Source organism: Nyctereutes procyonoides, unplaced genomic scaffold (genome assembly GCF_905146905.1).
Source record: "Nyctereutes procyonoides isolate TBG_1078 unplaced genomic scaffold, NYPRO_anot_genome, whole genome shotgun sequence".
NCBI classification, from domain to species: Eukaryota; Metazoa; Chordata; class Mammalia; order Carnivora; family Canidae; genus Nyctereutes; species Nyctereutes procyonoides.
In genome coordinates, this window is record NW_026575125.1 from 102,945,315 (window position 1) to 102,959,000 (window position 13,686).

Genomic DNA, 13,686 nt, shown 5'->3' on the forward strand with positions numbered 1-13,686 from the left:
GCAGGCCTAGGTATGAGCCCTGTGCCACGCCCTCCTTCCCCCGCCCCAGTCCCCGTGTCCAGGTGGCTTTGTGAGTCACCCGGGCCCTCCGTAAGCAGCCCACGGTGGGTGGGGCCGCCTCACACTTTCTCGCCCCTTCCCACTCTGACTCAGCCCTCGGCCGACTGAGCTCCCACCGCCGGCGGGCAGCCGCCACCGCCGCTGTGCCCGCCCCACCGGGCATGCTCAGAGCCCCGGCGGGCCCCGACTGGCGGCCGGCAGCGCCCCGCGCGCAGCGCGGGGCCCTGGCGCCCGGGTCCCTTTAAATCCGGCCGGCCGGTTGCTAGGCAACGGCGCGGCCCGCGCTGGCGCTGCACTGCAGAGGCTCTGCCCCGCGCCGGCCGGGCCGGGTCGCGGTGGCCAGCGCCGAGCCCAGGGCTGCCGCCCGCCGGTGGTGGCTGGCTTCGGGGAAGAGGGGCCAGGGCCCGCCGGACCCCACCCACATCTCCAGGTACGTCTGCGCGCGGGAGCGCCGGGGATCCCCCGGACTCGCCGCTGAGGGACCCCAGGCTGAGGCACCCCGTCCCCCCACCACTTCGGCCTCCGCCCCCTGCCCCCCCCCCCGCCCCCCGCGACTGCAGCTCTCTGCTCTCTTCAGAGCCCAGGCCGGGAGCTGGCGGGAGCCGGGGAGCCGAGGGAACTGGGTGTGGGAGTCCGGGTGCAGAAAGAGGAGTGGGGTCAGGCCTCGCCCGCTGCCCCCCCCTCCCCCGCCCCCCCTCCCCCTGCTCCCCCTTCCGCCACGGGGTAGGGACTGGGGAGATGGCAGGGAGCGCCCAGACCCGAGCTCCCTTCTCTCCACTGGAAGCAGCGATGGCAGGAGTTTGTTAACCATTTACCGAGAAAAACCCCAAACTATGCATGCACAGATACAGCTTTATAGCAAGAATGTGACTTCCATACCAATAAAGTACTCAGCCTTTGGAATTAAGGTGACTCCGTATCTTTTCTTCTAGACGGAATAGTTTCACACTAATAACAAAGACTTGGAGGGTGATGACCGTTTACAGGGCCCAGTTTTCAATGGTACTTTGCTTCACTCTCAATATCTGCCAAACAATAGGCAAAACAGTTTGTCCCCTGAAGTGGACACTTGGCTCTGAAATGTTAAGACCCTGAAAGATTGAGGCAAAAAAAATAGAGATCACTTTCCTTTTTGGTGATTTCACAAATTAACCGGACTCTGATGAAGGGAGGCAAGGCCTAGGCTCCAGCCCTTTGCTAACGTGGCTCTTGGCACACTCCTTAATAACAAGCATGTTCCTGAGGGCACCAGCAGTGGCTCATTTGTTCAGTAGGTGCTAAAGGCCGGGAGAGACTGTGTTGAATAACATGCCACCATGAAAAAAAGAAAAGAAAAGAAAAAAAATGCCACCATGATTCTTGTCCTATTTGATATTTGCATCTCTGGGGGACTGAAGACTTAGTGGCATAACAGTTGGGAAAGTGGGTTGGCAAGTTAAAAAGAAAACTTGCTTCAGAGTGTCTGGCATCATATTTTAGATAGGCCACACGGCATGCTAAGTATATCACTTGTCATTTTAAGCTACATCTTGGATATAAACATGGATTTGGGCATTCTGGTTAATTATATTTTCTAATTATGCTGTGGGAATTTTATTTTCAGTTCACACTGGAGAAGGAGAGCAACAGCATCCAACAGAAGACCTTGGACGTCAGAGAGTGTAAGTACAGTTGTGCTGGCTGATATATTGTTACTGTTGGTGTTCTGAAGCGCAGAGCCTCGCCCAACATCCAAGACTTCAACCTTGTAACTAGATGGTTCATCTGCATTGTCAGCACACTATCAAAAAGCCTCATGAAAAAAAAAAAAAACCTCATGAAAATACAAAGGCAACCGTGTCCTGTAGACTTTGGCCAAGCCAAATCAACTTTGAGGGGAAAAGGGAAGTCCTTTTCCAAAAATGGTCCCCCCAATACTGCATAAACCAGAGGAGAAATTGTCAGTGTTTACAAAAACTCAGAATCACAGCATTAGAGAATTTTCAGAAAAAAATACTAAGGCTCATTCACTCAACAGATATTTGTTGGTGGCCACTATGTGTAGGGAAACAAAGGTGAATAAGATCCCAGGAGATCACAGTGTATCAGTGAATTAAAAGTATGATGGAATGCTGTTGAAGCAGCACTGGAAAAACTCAAAGTGCACAGTCATCCTAAAGTTCTGGGTAAAGCAACTGGCGATAAAATGCAAATATCGTCGATTGTGGAAAGGACTACCTTAGGATCCCTTTGGCTTCAGAAATATGGGGGCATCAGCCACTTTCAGGATTTAGGGCTGACTTTCCCTGAGGCTGCAGGTTAAATTAATCTAAGATTTGAGCTTAGGGTCCTCACTGTTTGTTTTAATAGCACCTACATTTCCTCCTCCTCTCCCCCCGTCGCCCCAAGCTATTTCTGAGGTCTGATAATTTCAGGCTGGCAACTTTGGAGGAAACATCTCTTTGTAGAAGGTCATTGGACTGGCTGGTTTATGTTCCAAGGGAGGGTAAGGAAAACCTAAAAAAAGAACAAACCCTGTTGTTGACAGTAGACTTTACAATTGCTTCTGTTTTCATTTTCATTCATTTCTCTTAACCACCTGTGAAATGGGTATATATTGTCCCTCTTTTATACCTGGAGAAACCGAGGCTCACAATAAGTAAGTGTTCCCATAGTTTGACCTTGTGGGAGTCAAGATATCTGCCACCCTTCAGGATTTTTTCACTACAATCCTCACTCACACTCTGTTCCTTTCTCAAGAACTTCCTTTTCCTTCGTCCCCACATTTTTGCACGGTAACACGTGCTCCCCCACCTTGACTTCAGATACTTCATTCGGGTCCTCATTTTGGCATTTAACATTTTTCTGTGAGCCAGTGATTCTCAAGAGGGTGGAGAATGGAGAAGCTCCCCTAGAGGGGCCAGAGTCTTCTCAAATAAAGAGAGAGGGTAGTGATGGTAGTGCTTTGTGCCTGGGAACAGTGGAGGCAGAAAGAAAAGGTTGAGAACTACTGCTTTTAAGTGAGAACAGATCAGACAATGGAGCAAAGAAGCCAGGCCAGTGACTTTCTTTGTAGCAGACTTTTTTTTTTTCTCTCCTTCCTTATTTTGGCCAAGCAGTTTTTCTGAGGGTTGGGAGAACTGAAACCATCCAAGAATAATGGGGAAAAGTTCCCTGCGCTAAGAAGGGCCCTTTGTCTTCCCCTTACTGCTCCTGGGCTGTGACTACAAGCCAGGCCCCTAGTCCAGGGTGGCTGGAGGGCTGAGTGTCCTGAGGACCGTTTGACCATCCCAGGTTGGAGATGACTTTTTGCAATGCCGGTTTGCAGTTTACAAAGTTTGGGATGAAACACTTTTGCGAGGTTGGGGGTAGGAGTGGAAAAAAGCCTCTGGAGGTTTTCCAGAACTGTTTCCCAGTCCCTGCCCACCCCTGCCTGGAAGAATAATCGCATTTTGCAGACAGATGTAGATTTATGCAAAAGAGATGGTCCTGAAAGTTTGAAATCAAATTCCAATGTAAATGAGATAAGGCAACCGAAGGAAAGAAAAAAAAGGCCTTTGAATTTTAGCTTAGTAAATTTCCCTAAAGCATGTGATTTTAAAAATGAATATTTTAGAGAACAAATAATTAGATTTCACATATTTGATCACTTATCCATGTTAATATGAGTCTATTCCCTGGGGCCCCCTACCTTGAAAGTGGAAATGAGATGGTTTTGTGGGTTTCTCCTTTCACAGTAAATAGTGGTGCATTATTTTCTGGAGCTGTTTGAGGATAGCTGTGCATTCACCTAAGATTTTTATGGAATGGTTTGCCTAAAGTTCCATAATAAATGATTACTCTTTCCTTAGCCCTCAAAGAGGATATTATGTTACATCACATTACATTATAAATTTATTTGCAATTTATCTTATCAGTGGTTCCCACATTCTTTAGATGAATATAAACCACTTCCATGACTCAGGAGATCCTTACTCCACCAAAATACTTTACTACTTTGCCACCAAAAAAAAAAAAAAGAAAAAAAAAAAGAAAGTTACCAGAGGATAAATGGATAAATGGCAATGTTTTCAGAAAGACACTAATTAGAATGATCTGGAGTCTGTTATTAATTTATGTCAGGCACAAATGAATAGATGTAGCCGTATTACAGACACCCCTGTCAACTGTGCAGTCCCAGGGACTTTTGCGGGATTGGTGTCTTAGAGGACCATTAATGTTATTTTTGTCAGATGACTTTATATTGTTTCCCTGTGTTCTGGTTTGTTTGTTTCTTTAAGTTTTTCATCTCTCTTGGACCTCCTTGCTCTACCTTTAGTCCTTCAGTAATCCATGTAGAGTTGGGTAGGCAGTTCCAGTAATAAATGTTACAACTGACCCACTAAAATGGCCTGCTTATACTTTCAATGATGGCTTCTGGTTTGATTTGCCCAGAGCTGCAACAAATTACCCAATGGAGTTTATTGAGAGCAAATGGCTGCCCTGCCAGGGTAAGGAGTGTCATTGTTTTAAAGCATATTCCTTGTCCTTGCCAGAGAATACTAATGTCATACTTGTTCTGCATAAAAAACAAACACTGCAATTTGGGAAGAGAAAATGAGACTGGCAACTTTTACCCCCCAGTCTGGGCTTTGCCATACTCTGTGACTAGATTTGTGAACAAGCCCTTAAAGAATATCTTGCCAATGAAAGGGGAAGAGAGAGAGAGAGAGAGAGAGAGAGAGAGAGAGAGAGAGAGAGAGAGAGAGAAGAGAGAAGAGAGGGAGAGAAAGAAAGAAAGAAAGAAAGAAAGAAAGAAAGAAAGAAAGAAAAAACAAAAAGGCAGCTCAGAGACCCCTTGACCCTGTCCTGTGTAAGCCATGGGAGGGAAATTCCAGAAGGCTTTTCAAACCTTTCTCTTTTTGTCCTTTGATATGTGACATGCAATTCTCCTTACCCTCCCCCCCTTCATTTTTCCTCTCTTCTTTTGTGGCCCTTTAAAAAATACCTAAGCTCTGAAAATAGTTGGTTGTTTTCTTTCAGTTTGTAGAATGAAACCTAGCAGAAGAATTTTAAAGCCAGCACTGACCTGGGAGACAGGGTCTCAGTTTTATCACTACAGGCTATGTGTACTTGGTCAAGTCACTTGACTTCTTGGAGCCTCAGTTAGAAAATGAGTGGACTCTTCCCAATTCTTTGAAAAGCACTGACTATATCAGGAAATTGTACAGAGGTCCAAGGAAGAAAGGTAGTGAGATTGACGAGAAAAAAATATGTCTGTGTTTTTGTCAGATTTATGGGAGGGTTGGGGACAGACGTCACTTTCTCAAGGTACAAAGTTATTAATGAAAAGAGTTTTTTCTGTTTTAACCTTTTTCTGTACCCAGCTCTCTAGCTCAGATTTCTCATTATCATTACGTCCAGTTATACAGTGGACTCCCTTCCTGATCAGTCTCATCAATGCCTTTCTTCCAGAATTAGGTACAAGGAATACTAATCTGTCTCCCCTTGCTACCTGATTTAGAAGCATTTGTATCTTTTATTACAGAATTGTCTGTTGAAACTTTGCTAAAAAATGTGACTGGCACTTAGTATCACTGTCTTCTCTCTTCTCTCTGTTCCTTTCTTTTCTGACCACCGTGATAACTCCCAGTCATTTGCATTCATATTTCTAAGAGAGGAGAGAAGCCAGAATTAGGATGGTCTTCCCCTTTAAGAAAAAATAGAGCATAGATGTTTCTGGATGGTGATTTAGTAGAATAATAAAAGTCACAAAAGACTATTTCAAGAGAAACGAGGTGATGCTCCAATGGCAAACATATATCACGAATTTCAAGTCTCCACTTATTACTGTGGTCTGGCTAGCTAAACTTATAAAGCTTGGCTTACGGCTTTTGAACCAATCATTCTAACACCTTCACTGAATATTTGCATCTTTCCTTTTTGCCAGTGGGGAATGTACCCTTAGAGATAGCAAGTCCCTTCCCTCCTTTTCCAGGGTGGAGGGATTGGCATGTTCTGTACACACAGGTAACAAGTTTACTCTCACTGTAGCAAGGGAAATCTCACATTTAGCAACTACTGTTGCTAAAAAATGTACTGGAGAGATAATATACAAAAAATTGGTTATCTCAGAGCCATGGGATTATGAGGGAGATTCCTTTTGGTTTTTGTGCTTTTCTGTATTTTCCAAAATCCTACAAAGAGCTTCCAGTACTATTAGAATCTTTATAACGAAATGTTACATAAATATGTATTACATAGTAAATAATATAATGTTGTAATCTTTAATAATAGGAAAGAAAATGTTACTTTATTTATTTATTTATTTTAAGAAAATGTTATTTTAAAAAAGAAACAACAATTGCCATTTTCTGTTGCCAAGATAAAATTGTATTTGTATGCGTGGGAAAAATAGATGCAGGCACACTTTGATTTTTCCCAGTGACGATGCTACAAATGCATTGCAGCAAATGACTGTATAAACTGAATAAAGTGATCCCCTCCCTTTTCTTCCCCTTTGGCAATCCCTGCAGTTGCTAGTTTGATGGTTTCAGGTGTCAGTGGCCTTTCAGTGTGTTGCTTGGGTCCTCCTTTCTCCCTACTCTCTGGAGTAGTTATATTTGATCAGATATTTCCAAAAGTTAGGAATGCTGTGGGTTATGGATTCTCCTTGAATAGGGAAGATGCCTTTTGGAACAAATAAATATCCTCTAATCTTTAGAAATTTGGAAATTTGGTTGTGATTTGGTATGTTACGTTTTCACCTAAGAACTACACTTGGAATCAGTATCTTGAGAAGAACACATTCGGTGGCATTCATATTTTCACTTGTTGCCATTCGGTTCTCATCATGAAATTGCTGTCAAAATGGCTAGATTTCTGTACACTTGGCAGTCTGGTCTAAAAACAGAGCCCAAGACTGGAATAGCAGGAATTTGCAGGTCAAGACAGAAGGGCATTTGGCAGAGTTAGTCATAAGGAAGTCTGCACGGTATACTTTACCAAAAGCAGCTCACATTGCATTAAGCCCTGATGTTTTAGTTACTTTAAAGACTGAGTAAACAGTGGTCCAATGCAAACGAACCAGAAAAAAAAAATCAGGCACATGGGAAGCACAGGTATTAACCTACTATTAATATTAACCTGTTAATTTGAAATCACTTTTATTCTTTAGAAGCAGTACATTTTCATTTTTTTAAAGATTTTATTTATTTATTCATTAGAGAGAGAGAGAGAGAGAGAGAGAGAGAGAGAGGCAGAGACCCAGTCAGAGGGAGAAGCAGGCTCCACTCAGGGAGCCTGATGTGGGACTCAATCCTGGGACTCCAGGATCATGCCCTGGGCTGAAGGCAGGCGCTAAACCACTGAGCCACCCAGGGATCCCAGCAGTACATTTTCATGTGTACAGTTGCTTTCTCATAGAAACATCCTCTCTACAGTAAATAGCCAAATGTATCAATTGATTGGCTAGACTGCACAGCAGCAGAGAATTTTAAGGCCGGAAGAGTCTGTGGACCTTAACTGGTTTTCAGTTTATAAAAGAGGGACCTGAAGCTCTCTTGGTGAGTTATAGGGAGAGCTAGTCCTCAAATATTTAGGTTTTTACACCCGTGAGCCACTACAAGTAGTTATTTCCATTACATCAGCTGCCAGTATAAACAGTGTACCTTGATTTTAAATTTGTTTTGCAGGAATTGGAAGACGTACCTGGAGAAATGGATGCTAGAAGAAAACACTGGAAGGAGAATATGTTTGCTCCTTTTTTTAGTGCACAGGATGTTCTAGATGAGGCTTCTCAGCCTGAATCTTCTTGTGAACAAATGACTTTAGATAAAGCCAATAGAATAGAAGGGCTTTTTAATTTGTCCAGTAGAAAGTTTCAAGAAGAAAATAAATTTAAGAGGAAGGAATTTATTTCTCAACTGAATGAAAAAGAACAAGAACCAAATTTAAGAGAGAGAAAGATAAACATTTCAAAGAATGAAGCTGACACAAATTCTGTCTCCTGTGAATCATCTAATTTGGATGTGGTGACCGAAGAAAGCTTTAATAGCACAGAAGATCATTCTATCTGGAGTACAAAGGAATTACCCATCCTACCAAGACAAGAGGTGAAGAAGAAATTTACTGAAGGAATGTCTCCCAAACTCCGCCTGAATCTTTTGAATGAAGAACTGGAAGAACTTAACATGAAATGCAGGAAAATAGAAGAGGAATTTGAAAATGCTGAAAAAGAACTTTTGAACTCCAAAAGAGAAGTCTCCTCAAAACCCCTAAGGTTTCAGGAAACAGGCGGAGAAACTTCGAAGAAAGACTGGGAGCTTCAAGCTTTAAGAAATGACCTATCTGAAAAAGCGACAAATGTCCAAAACCTAACTGAAGAGCTCCAGCAAGCCAAAGAACTCATCCACAGGCTGAGTCTAGAGAACAGAAATTTAAAAGAGGCCGTTAGGAAACTCAAGCGTCAAACTGAGATCGGAAACGTGCTCCTGAAGGAAGAAATGAAACTGTATTATGAATTAGAGATGGAAAAGATCCGCGGGGAGCTGGATGCCATCAAGAATGAGCTGAGAGCCGAGAAGACCCTGCAAGCAAGAAATAACAGGGCCCTGGAGTTGCTTAGGAAACACTTTGCTTCCGTGACATCATCAAGTACCCTGGACAGCTTGACAGAGGATTTTTTTTAAAAGTCAAAAAATAAAAAAAAAAAAGCCTTTTCATGAGGCGAATCATGGAGCCAAATCGGTGTTTCTTGTGCTTTCTTTGTGTGCTGCTTAAAATGGGTATGATGGGAAGCCGTCGTTCATTTGGGTAGAATCGGGCTATCCATAAAATGTGTAAGCGTTAACTTCAAAGCTTCTGTTTTCTCTTTCTCATGACATTATCGTGAGAGTCCAAATGGAAACGAAGCTTCAGAATATACATTATATATATATATATGAATATTTCACTCAAAGACATGCTGCAGTGATTCACCAAATCATTTACAAATACAAGTCAACAGCCATTTTGTGATTTTGTGAGCAATATGTCCTTGGCACGTGAATATTCTTCCATCTGTGTTCGTTGATGTTAACAATAAAAATCTTGCTTATGTGTCTAAGCATAACATGTGTCTCTGGGTCTTATAGCTGCCTGTTCAGACTCAATGGGATACTAAAAATGTATCTGCTTTCTTTGAGATCCAACCTTAATTAGGCACATATAAACATCTCTGGAAAAAAATGCAGCTTCCCCCCCCCCTGCTGTTTTCCCCATGCTTTCTCCCTTGACCTGGCCATGGTTCCCATAGACTACAAGACGACTTAAGAGGCATGACTGTGACCTTTGCTAGAGCCCTGATTTTGTCAGCAATAGCTGCTTTTGCATTTTCTTATGTTGCCAGCAAGGGGCGTTGTTTGCACAGTTCTTCCAAAATTGTACCAGGGAAAATTTATAAGCCTTCGTGCCCTGATTTTATATCACCAGCTGGCAGGGGCTGGAGTGAAAGGTGTAAGATGTCACCGAGGTAAGCTGTTAGCGATCTAGCTCGATTTGTTTGGGAATCTGGTCCCATCGGGGGCTTAGGCAATGACAATTTTGTACTTACAGAGAATGCAAATGCACTGGTTCAGTCCTTTGGTGGAAATGCTGGGCCAGTTGAGTCTGTGCATTTGTTTGTATCAATCACTAAGATCTCTTGTAACAGGAGTTCTATTTGCATGGTGTTTTTAAGTCCAATGAGCCCAATGTAACTACAGGTCCAATGGTAAGGGTTTAGGTGTCTTCCCTCCTGGGAAACCCCCAAACTGGGAGTCCAGATACTTGAGTTCTAGGATCTGTTTTGCCAATGACTAGCTAATTAACCAGCTAGGCCTAAAAGTCCTCATCTGTAAAACAAGGGAGTACCTCAATCATCCAAATTCTGTTCTTTGCCGATGTTCTCAGTGGTTTGATTTGCAAGTGTAACTGTACTTGTGACGAAGCAGACCTACTGCTTTGGGGACCTACTTGGCCGACCCACCTCCTTTCTTTCTTTCTTTCTTTCTTTCTTTCTTTCTTTCTTTCTTTCTTTCTTTCTTTTTTTTATTTTTATTTTATATTTTTTATTTATGATAGAGAGAGAGAGAGAGAGAGGCAGAGACACAGGCAGAGGGAGAAGCAGGCTCCATGCACCGGGAGCCCGATGTGGGATTCGATCCCGGGTCTCCAGGATCGCGCCCTGGGCCAAAGGCAGGCGCCAAACCGCTGCGCCACCCAGGGATCCCTCTTTCTTTTTTTAAAAAAAGATTTTATTTATTTATTCATGAGAGACACACAGAGAGAGGCAGGCTCCACACAGGGAGCCTGATGTGGGACTCGATCCCAGGACTCCAGGACCACACCCTGGGCGGAAAGCAGGCACTAAACTGCTGAGCCATCCAGGGATCCCCCGGCCCCCCTCCTTTCAAAGGAAATATACACAGGCTCTTTTTTTGATAGTTTGAACACCTCCAAATAATAAATCAGGAGAGGATGTAAATGAGGTCCTTTGTTCTTTCTCTTGTTTCCTTTATTCATCAAGGTCGGGGAAGGCACTGAAAGGAGGCAAACTATGCCAACCTGGAGGCTGAGCAGGGAGTGCCTGGCCTGAGAAGATTGGACTAAATTGGAAGATAGTGATCTTTGGTGCTTTCTGACTAGGCCCTGATAACTGAACCTGGGTGCTGGCAGCCTGCTGAAAAGGGAAGATGACCTTCAGGTTGCTGGTGGTCCTTGGCTTCCTGCCAAGGGCCTAGGTGCATATGCATGCTAGGAACAATTTGCCCCATTAGGCTCTCTTCCTTATCACCCCCTTAAAAGTTAGCCCTCTGTCCTTGCCCCAGAGAGACTCTCAGTCGCTGATCAGCTAGTGTGCAGAGTTGCTTACATGTTGAAAATAGTTCACAAATTGTGTTAAGCCACTAGGCTCAACGTTCTTAGCACATTTCAATTTTTTAAAAGGAGTTTTTACTCCAGGAGAATTTATGTTGAGCAACCGCACATCTGAAGTCTTCAGTGACAACTTGGTTTATCTTGCACAAGAGTGTGTCCATGCTTATGTGTATTTAGGGGGGCAGAGAAGAAGTGTGTCTAGAAAAGATGAGCACATGGCTTATTAGCCCCCCTTTGGGGGGGTTTCTAGGATGGAACTAGAACACAGGATCTTTTTTCTTTAAATATTTATTTATTTTATGGAGGGGCATAGAGGCAAAGGGAGAGGGAGAAAGAAGCAGATGCTGTGCTGAGTGTGGAGCCCCACGCGAGTCTCCATCTCACAACCCTGAGATCACAACCTGAATTAAAACCAAAAGTTGGATGCTTAACCAACTGAGCCACCCAGGTGTCCCTCAAATCTTTTTTAAAAAGAAAATACTGTCATTTAAGCTTTTTGTATATCAAATGGGAGGTGTGGAGATGTTTATGTTGTTGTTTTTTAAAACAGGAATAACACATCAGGTCATTCATCCCTTAAACTAATCTATTGGATTAAATATTTGAAATCAGCAATGCAACTGCACACCATTTCCCACCAATTCCTAGTTTCTTCCTTACTGAGAACTATGGACAGTCACAGGGCCCTAGGAATATCTGTTCCACCTCGGGTTCACAATCCAGTTCTAGAAATATTTGCTAAGCACTTATTACCATCATTCATCACTTCTGAGATGTACCTTTTTTTTTCCCTAACATTTTGACATCCCTGAGTTTGGGACATGTCTTCAAATCAGTGGCATATTGTAGCATAATTGTCAGTTTTTAAAAATCTTTCTTAGTGGTGCATAAAATGATGGTATATCTTACAATCAATAGAGTTTTAGATTTGATGAAATATGGCATATGCTAGGCAATGTGGTAAGTGCTGTTAGCGGTGCTTGCATAAAGTACTGTTGGGAGCACAGAGGAGGATCGATGAAATCTGCCCGTGGGGCTGGGAAGGACTTCATAAAGGAGGTGACAGTTGAGCTAGGTCTTGAAGGATAAGAAGGATTTTTCCAGGCAAAGCATGGGAGCAGGGGCAGGGGCATTTCTGGAATGTGAATGTGGAAGATCTATTTGGCTTCTAAGAGGACTCTTGACAACAATGAACAAGAACTCGGGGATGGTATATTTTGCTCATTCTTCAAGTTCCCTTTGAGGTTCTACCCTGAAGGCTGTCATTCCAACTGTTTTGTTCATTTGCAGATAGACTGCAGCATGCAGGTGTCATGACATAAATACCAGGTTTCCAGATAACCAACTACAGGAAAACATTGCACTGGTGCCAGCGTACCTTGGCCACCATCACTTTTGTTTTGGAAACAAAAGAACTAAGAGGTTTTGGTCCTAATACCCAGCTAAGTCCATCGTGAGTGGTCTGGTTTCAGAGATGTGTGAGAAAGAAACACCATGCTGCTCTTCTCTCCGAGGAGCCAGTATAGCACAGAGATTAAGTGCGCAGACTTTGCTTATCCACTTACCAGCCATGTGACCTTGGGCAGGCTGCATAATCTCCTGTAACTCAGTTTCCTCATTTTGTAGGATGGGGTTTATGAATAGTGTTGTTGGGAGGATAACAGGAGATCACCTACAGTCAATAGGCATCACCACCATTGGTGTCATCATTATTATTGCCTGACTGACAAGGGGAAAATTGACCAAGTCTACTTGCTCCTTGCAGCTATTACTATTGCCAAGCTTTTTACACCAATCGTCCCTCAAACTGTGTTCTCTGGAGAGGATATGGTAAACTCACCCACGGTACATGTATCAACAATGTGTGATGCATCTGAGAAGGTGTGACAAGTTGCAGAGAGGCTATTTTTATTTTATTTGTATGTGAAGCCTTAAAGCCCAAATGCTGACTGTTGTGATGGACTTCCTGGCCTTAGTATAGATCCTGTAAAGGGAACTTCCTTGGGTCAGAGCCTCCCCAACCCCCCTGCCCTCGGGCCGGTGTAAGGCTGGCCCCTGGCCCTGGCAGGCTGACTACCAGAAGGGGGAAGAAAGCCCTGCTCTAGTGCTCCAGTGGGAAAAAGCTCATCTAGGAAAAGGGAATGGAGACAAGAGAGGCTATTATAGTATTTTCCATTTCCCCTTGGCACGGGGATCCATGCAGCTGGGGCCCCACTAGGACAGCTGCCCAGATAAGAATAAGTCATTGTCTTCCCCTTTGTACCCACAAGACTTGGATGCTAAAGTCCCCCTGATACTGTAGGTGAGCCCTCCTTTCCACACCAAGCATCAAGGTGCTGTCTCTGTGGTGCAGTGGTCAGGGCAGGGTCCTGCTCTATCTCATTTCCTCCACCTTCACCACCAATCACACCCAGTCTTCTGACGATTGCTACATTTCAGTGGGCTCTGGTTGCCATTCCCCAGGAGACTGGGTTTATATCTGGTTCTCTGAGGTTCCCGTGAAGCTCTTTTTTTTTCTTTTTCTTTTTTGCCTTTTAGCTCATACCTATTGACTCCACAGTAGTTGTTGTTGTATACATTCTCAGACCATGATGGGAGACACACCTGAGAGATTCTCTTAGAGTCACTAGGACCCTAGCTGCAACTGGACTGTTGGTTAAAGCCTAGCTACAAAATCGTATTATGTGTTACACTTCCACTCATGTCGTTTTATGTAATCTGCACAATCCTTGATCATCAGATGACAAAACTGAGGCTCAGAGATATTAAACG

At 43.7% G+C, this 13,686-nt stretch overlaps 1 protein-coding gene across 1 annotated transcript; it reads left to right on the forward strand.

The window, feature by feature from the left end:
- The first annotated feature begins 282 nt into the window (after positions 1–282).
- Positions 283–8,763, forward strand: CCDC160 (coiled-coil domain containing 160). The gene is made up of 3 exons (XM_055338495.1): positions 283–490; positions 1,664–1,721; positions 7,713–8,763. The coding sequence occupies exon 3, from the start codon at positions 7,737–7,739 to the stop codon at positions 8,706–8,708; it is 972 nt and encodes a 323-aa protein (XP_055194470.1). The 5' UTR covers positions 283–490; positions 1,664–1,721; positions 7,713–7,736; the 3' UTR covers positions 8,709–8,763.
- The last annotated feature ends 4,923 nt before the right edge of the window (positions 8,764–13,686 follow it).

What these genes read in the sequence shown, in the direction of transcription:
- CCDC160 (XM_055338495.1), top strand. Translation starts at nt 7,737, where the DNA reads ATGGATGCTAGAAGAAAACACTGGAAGGAGAATATGTTTGCTCCTTTT.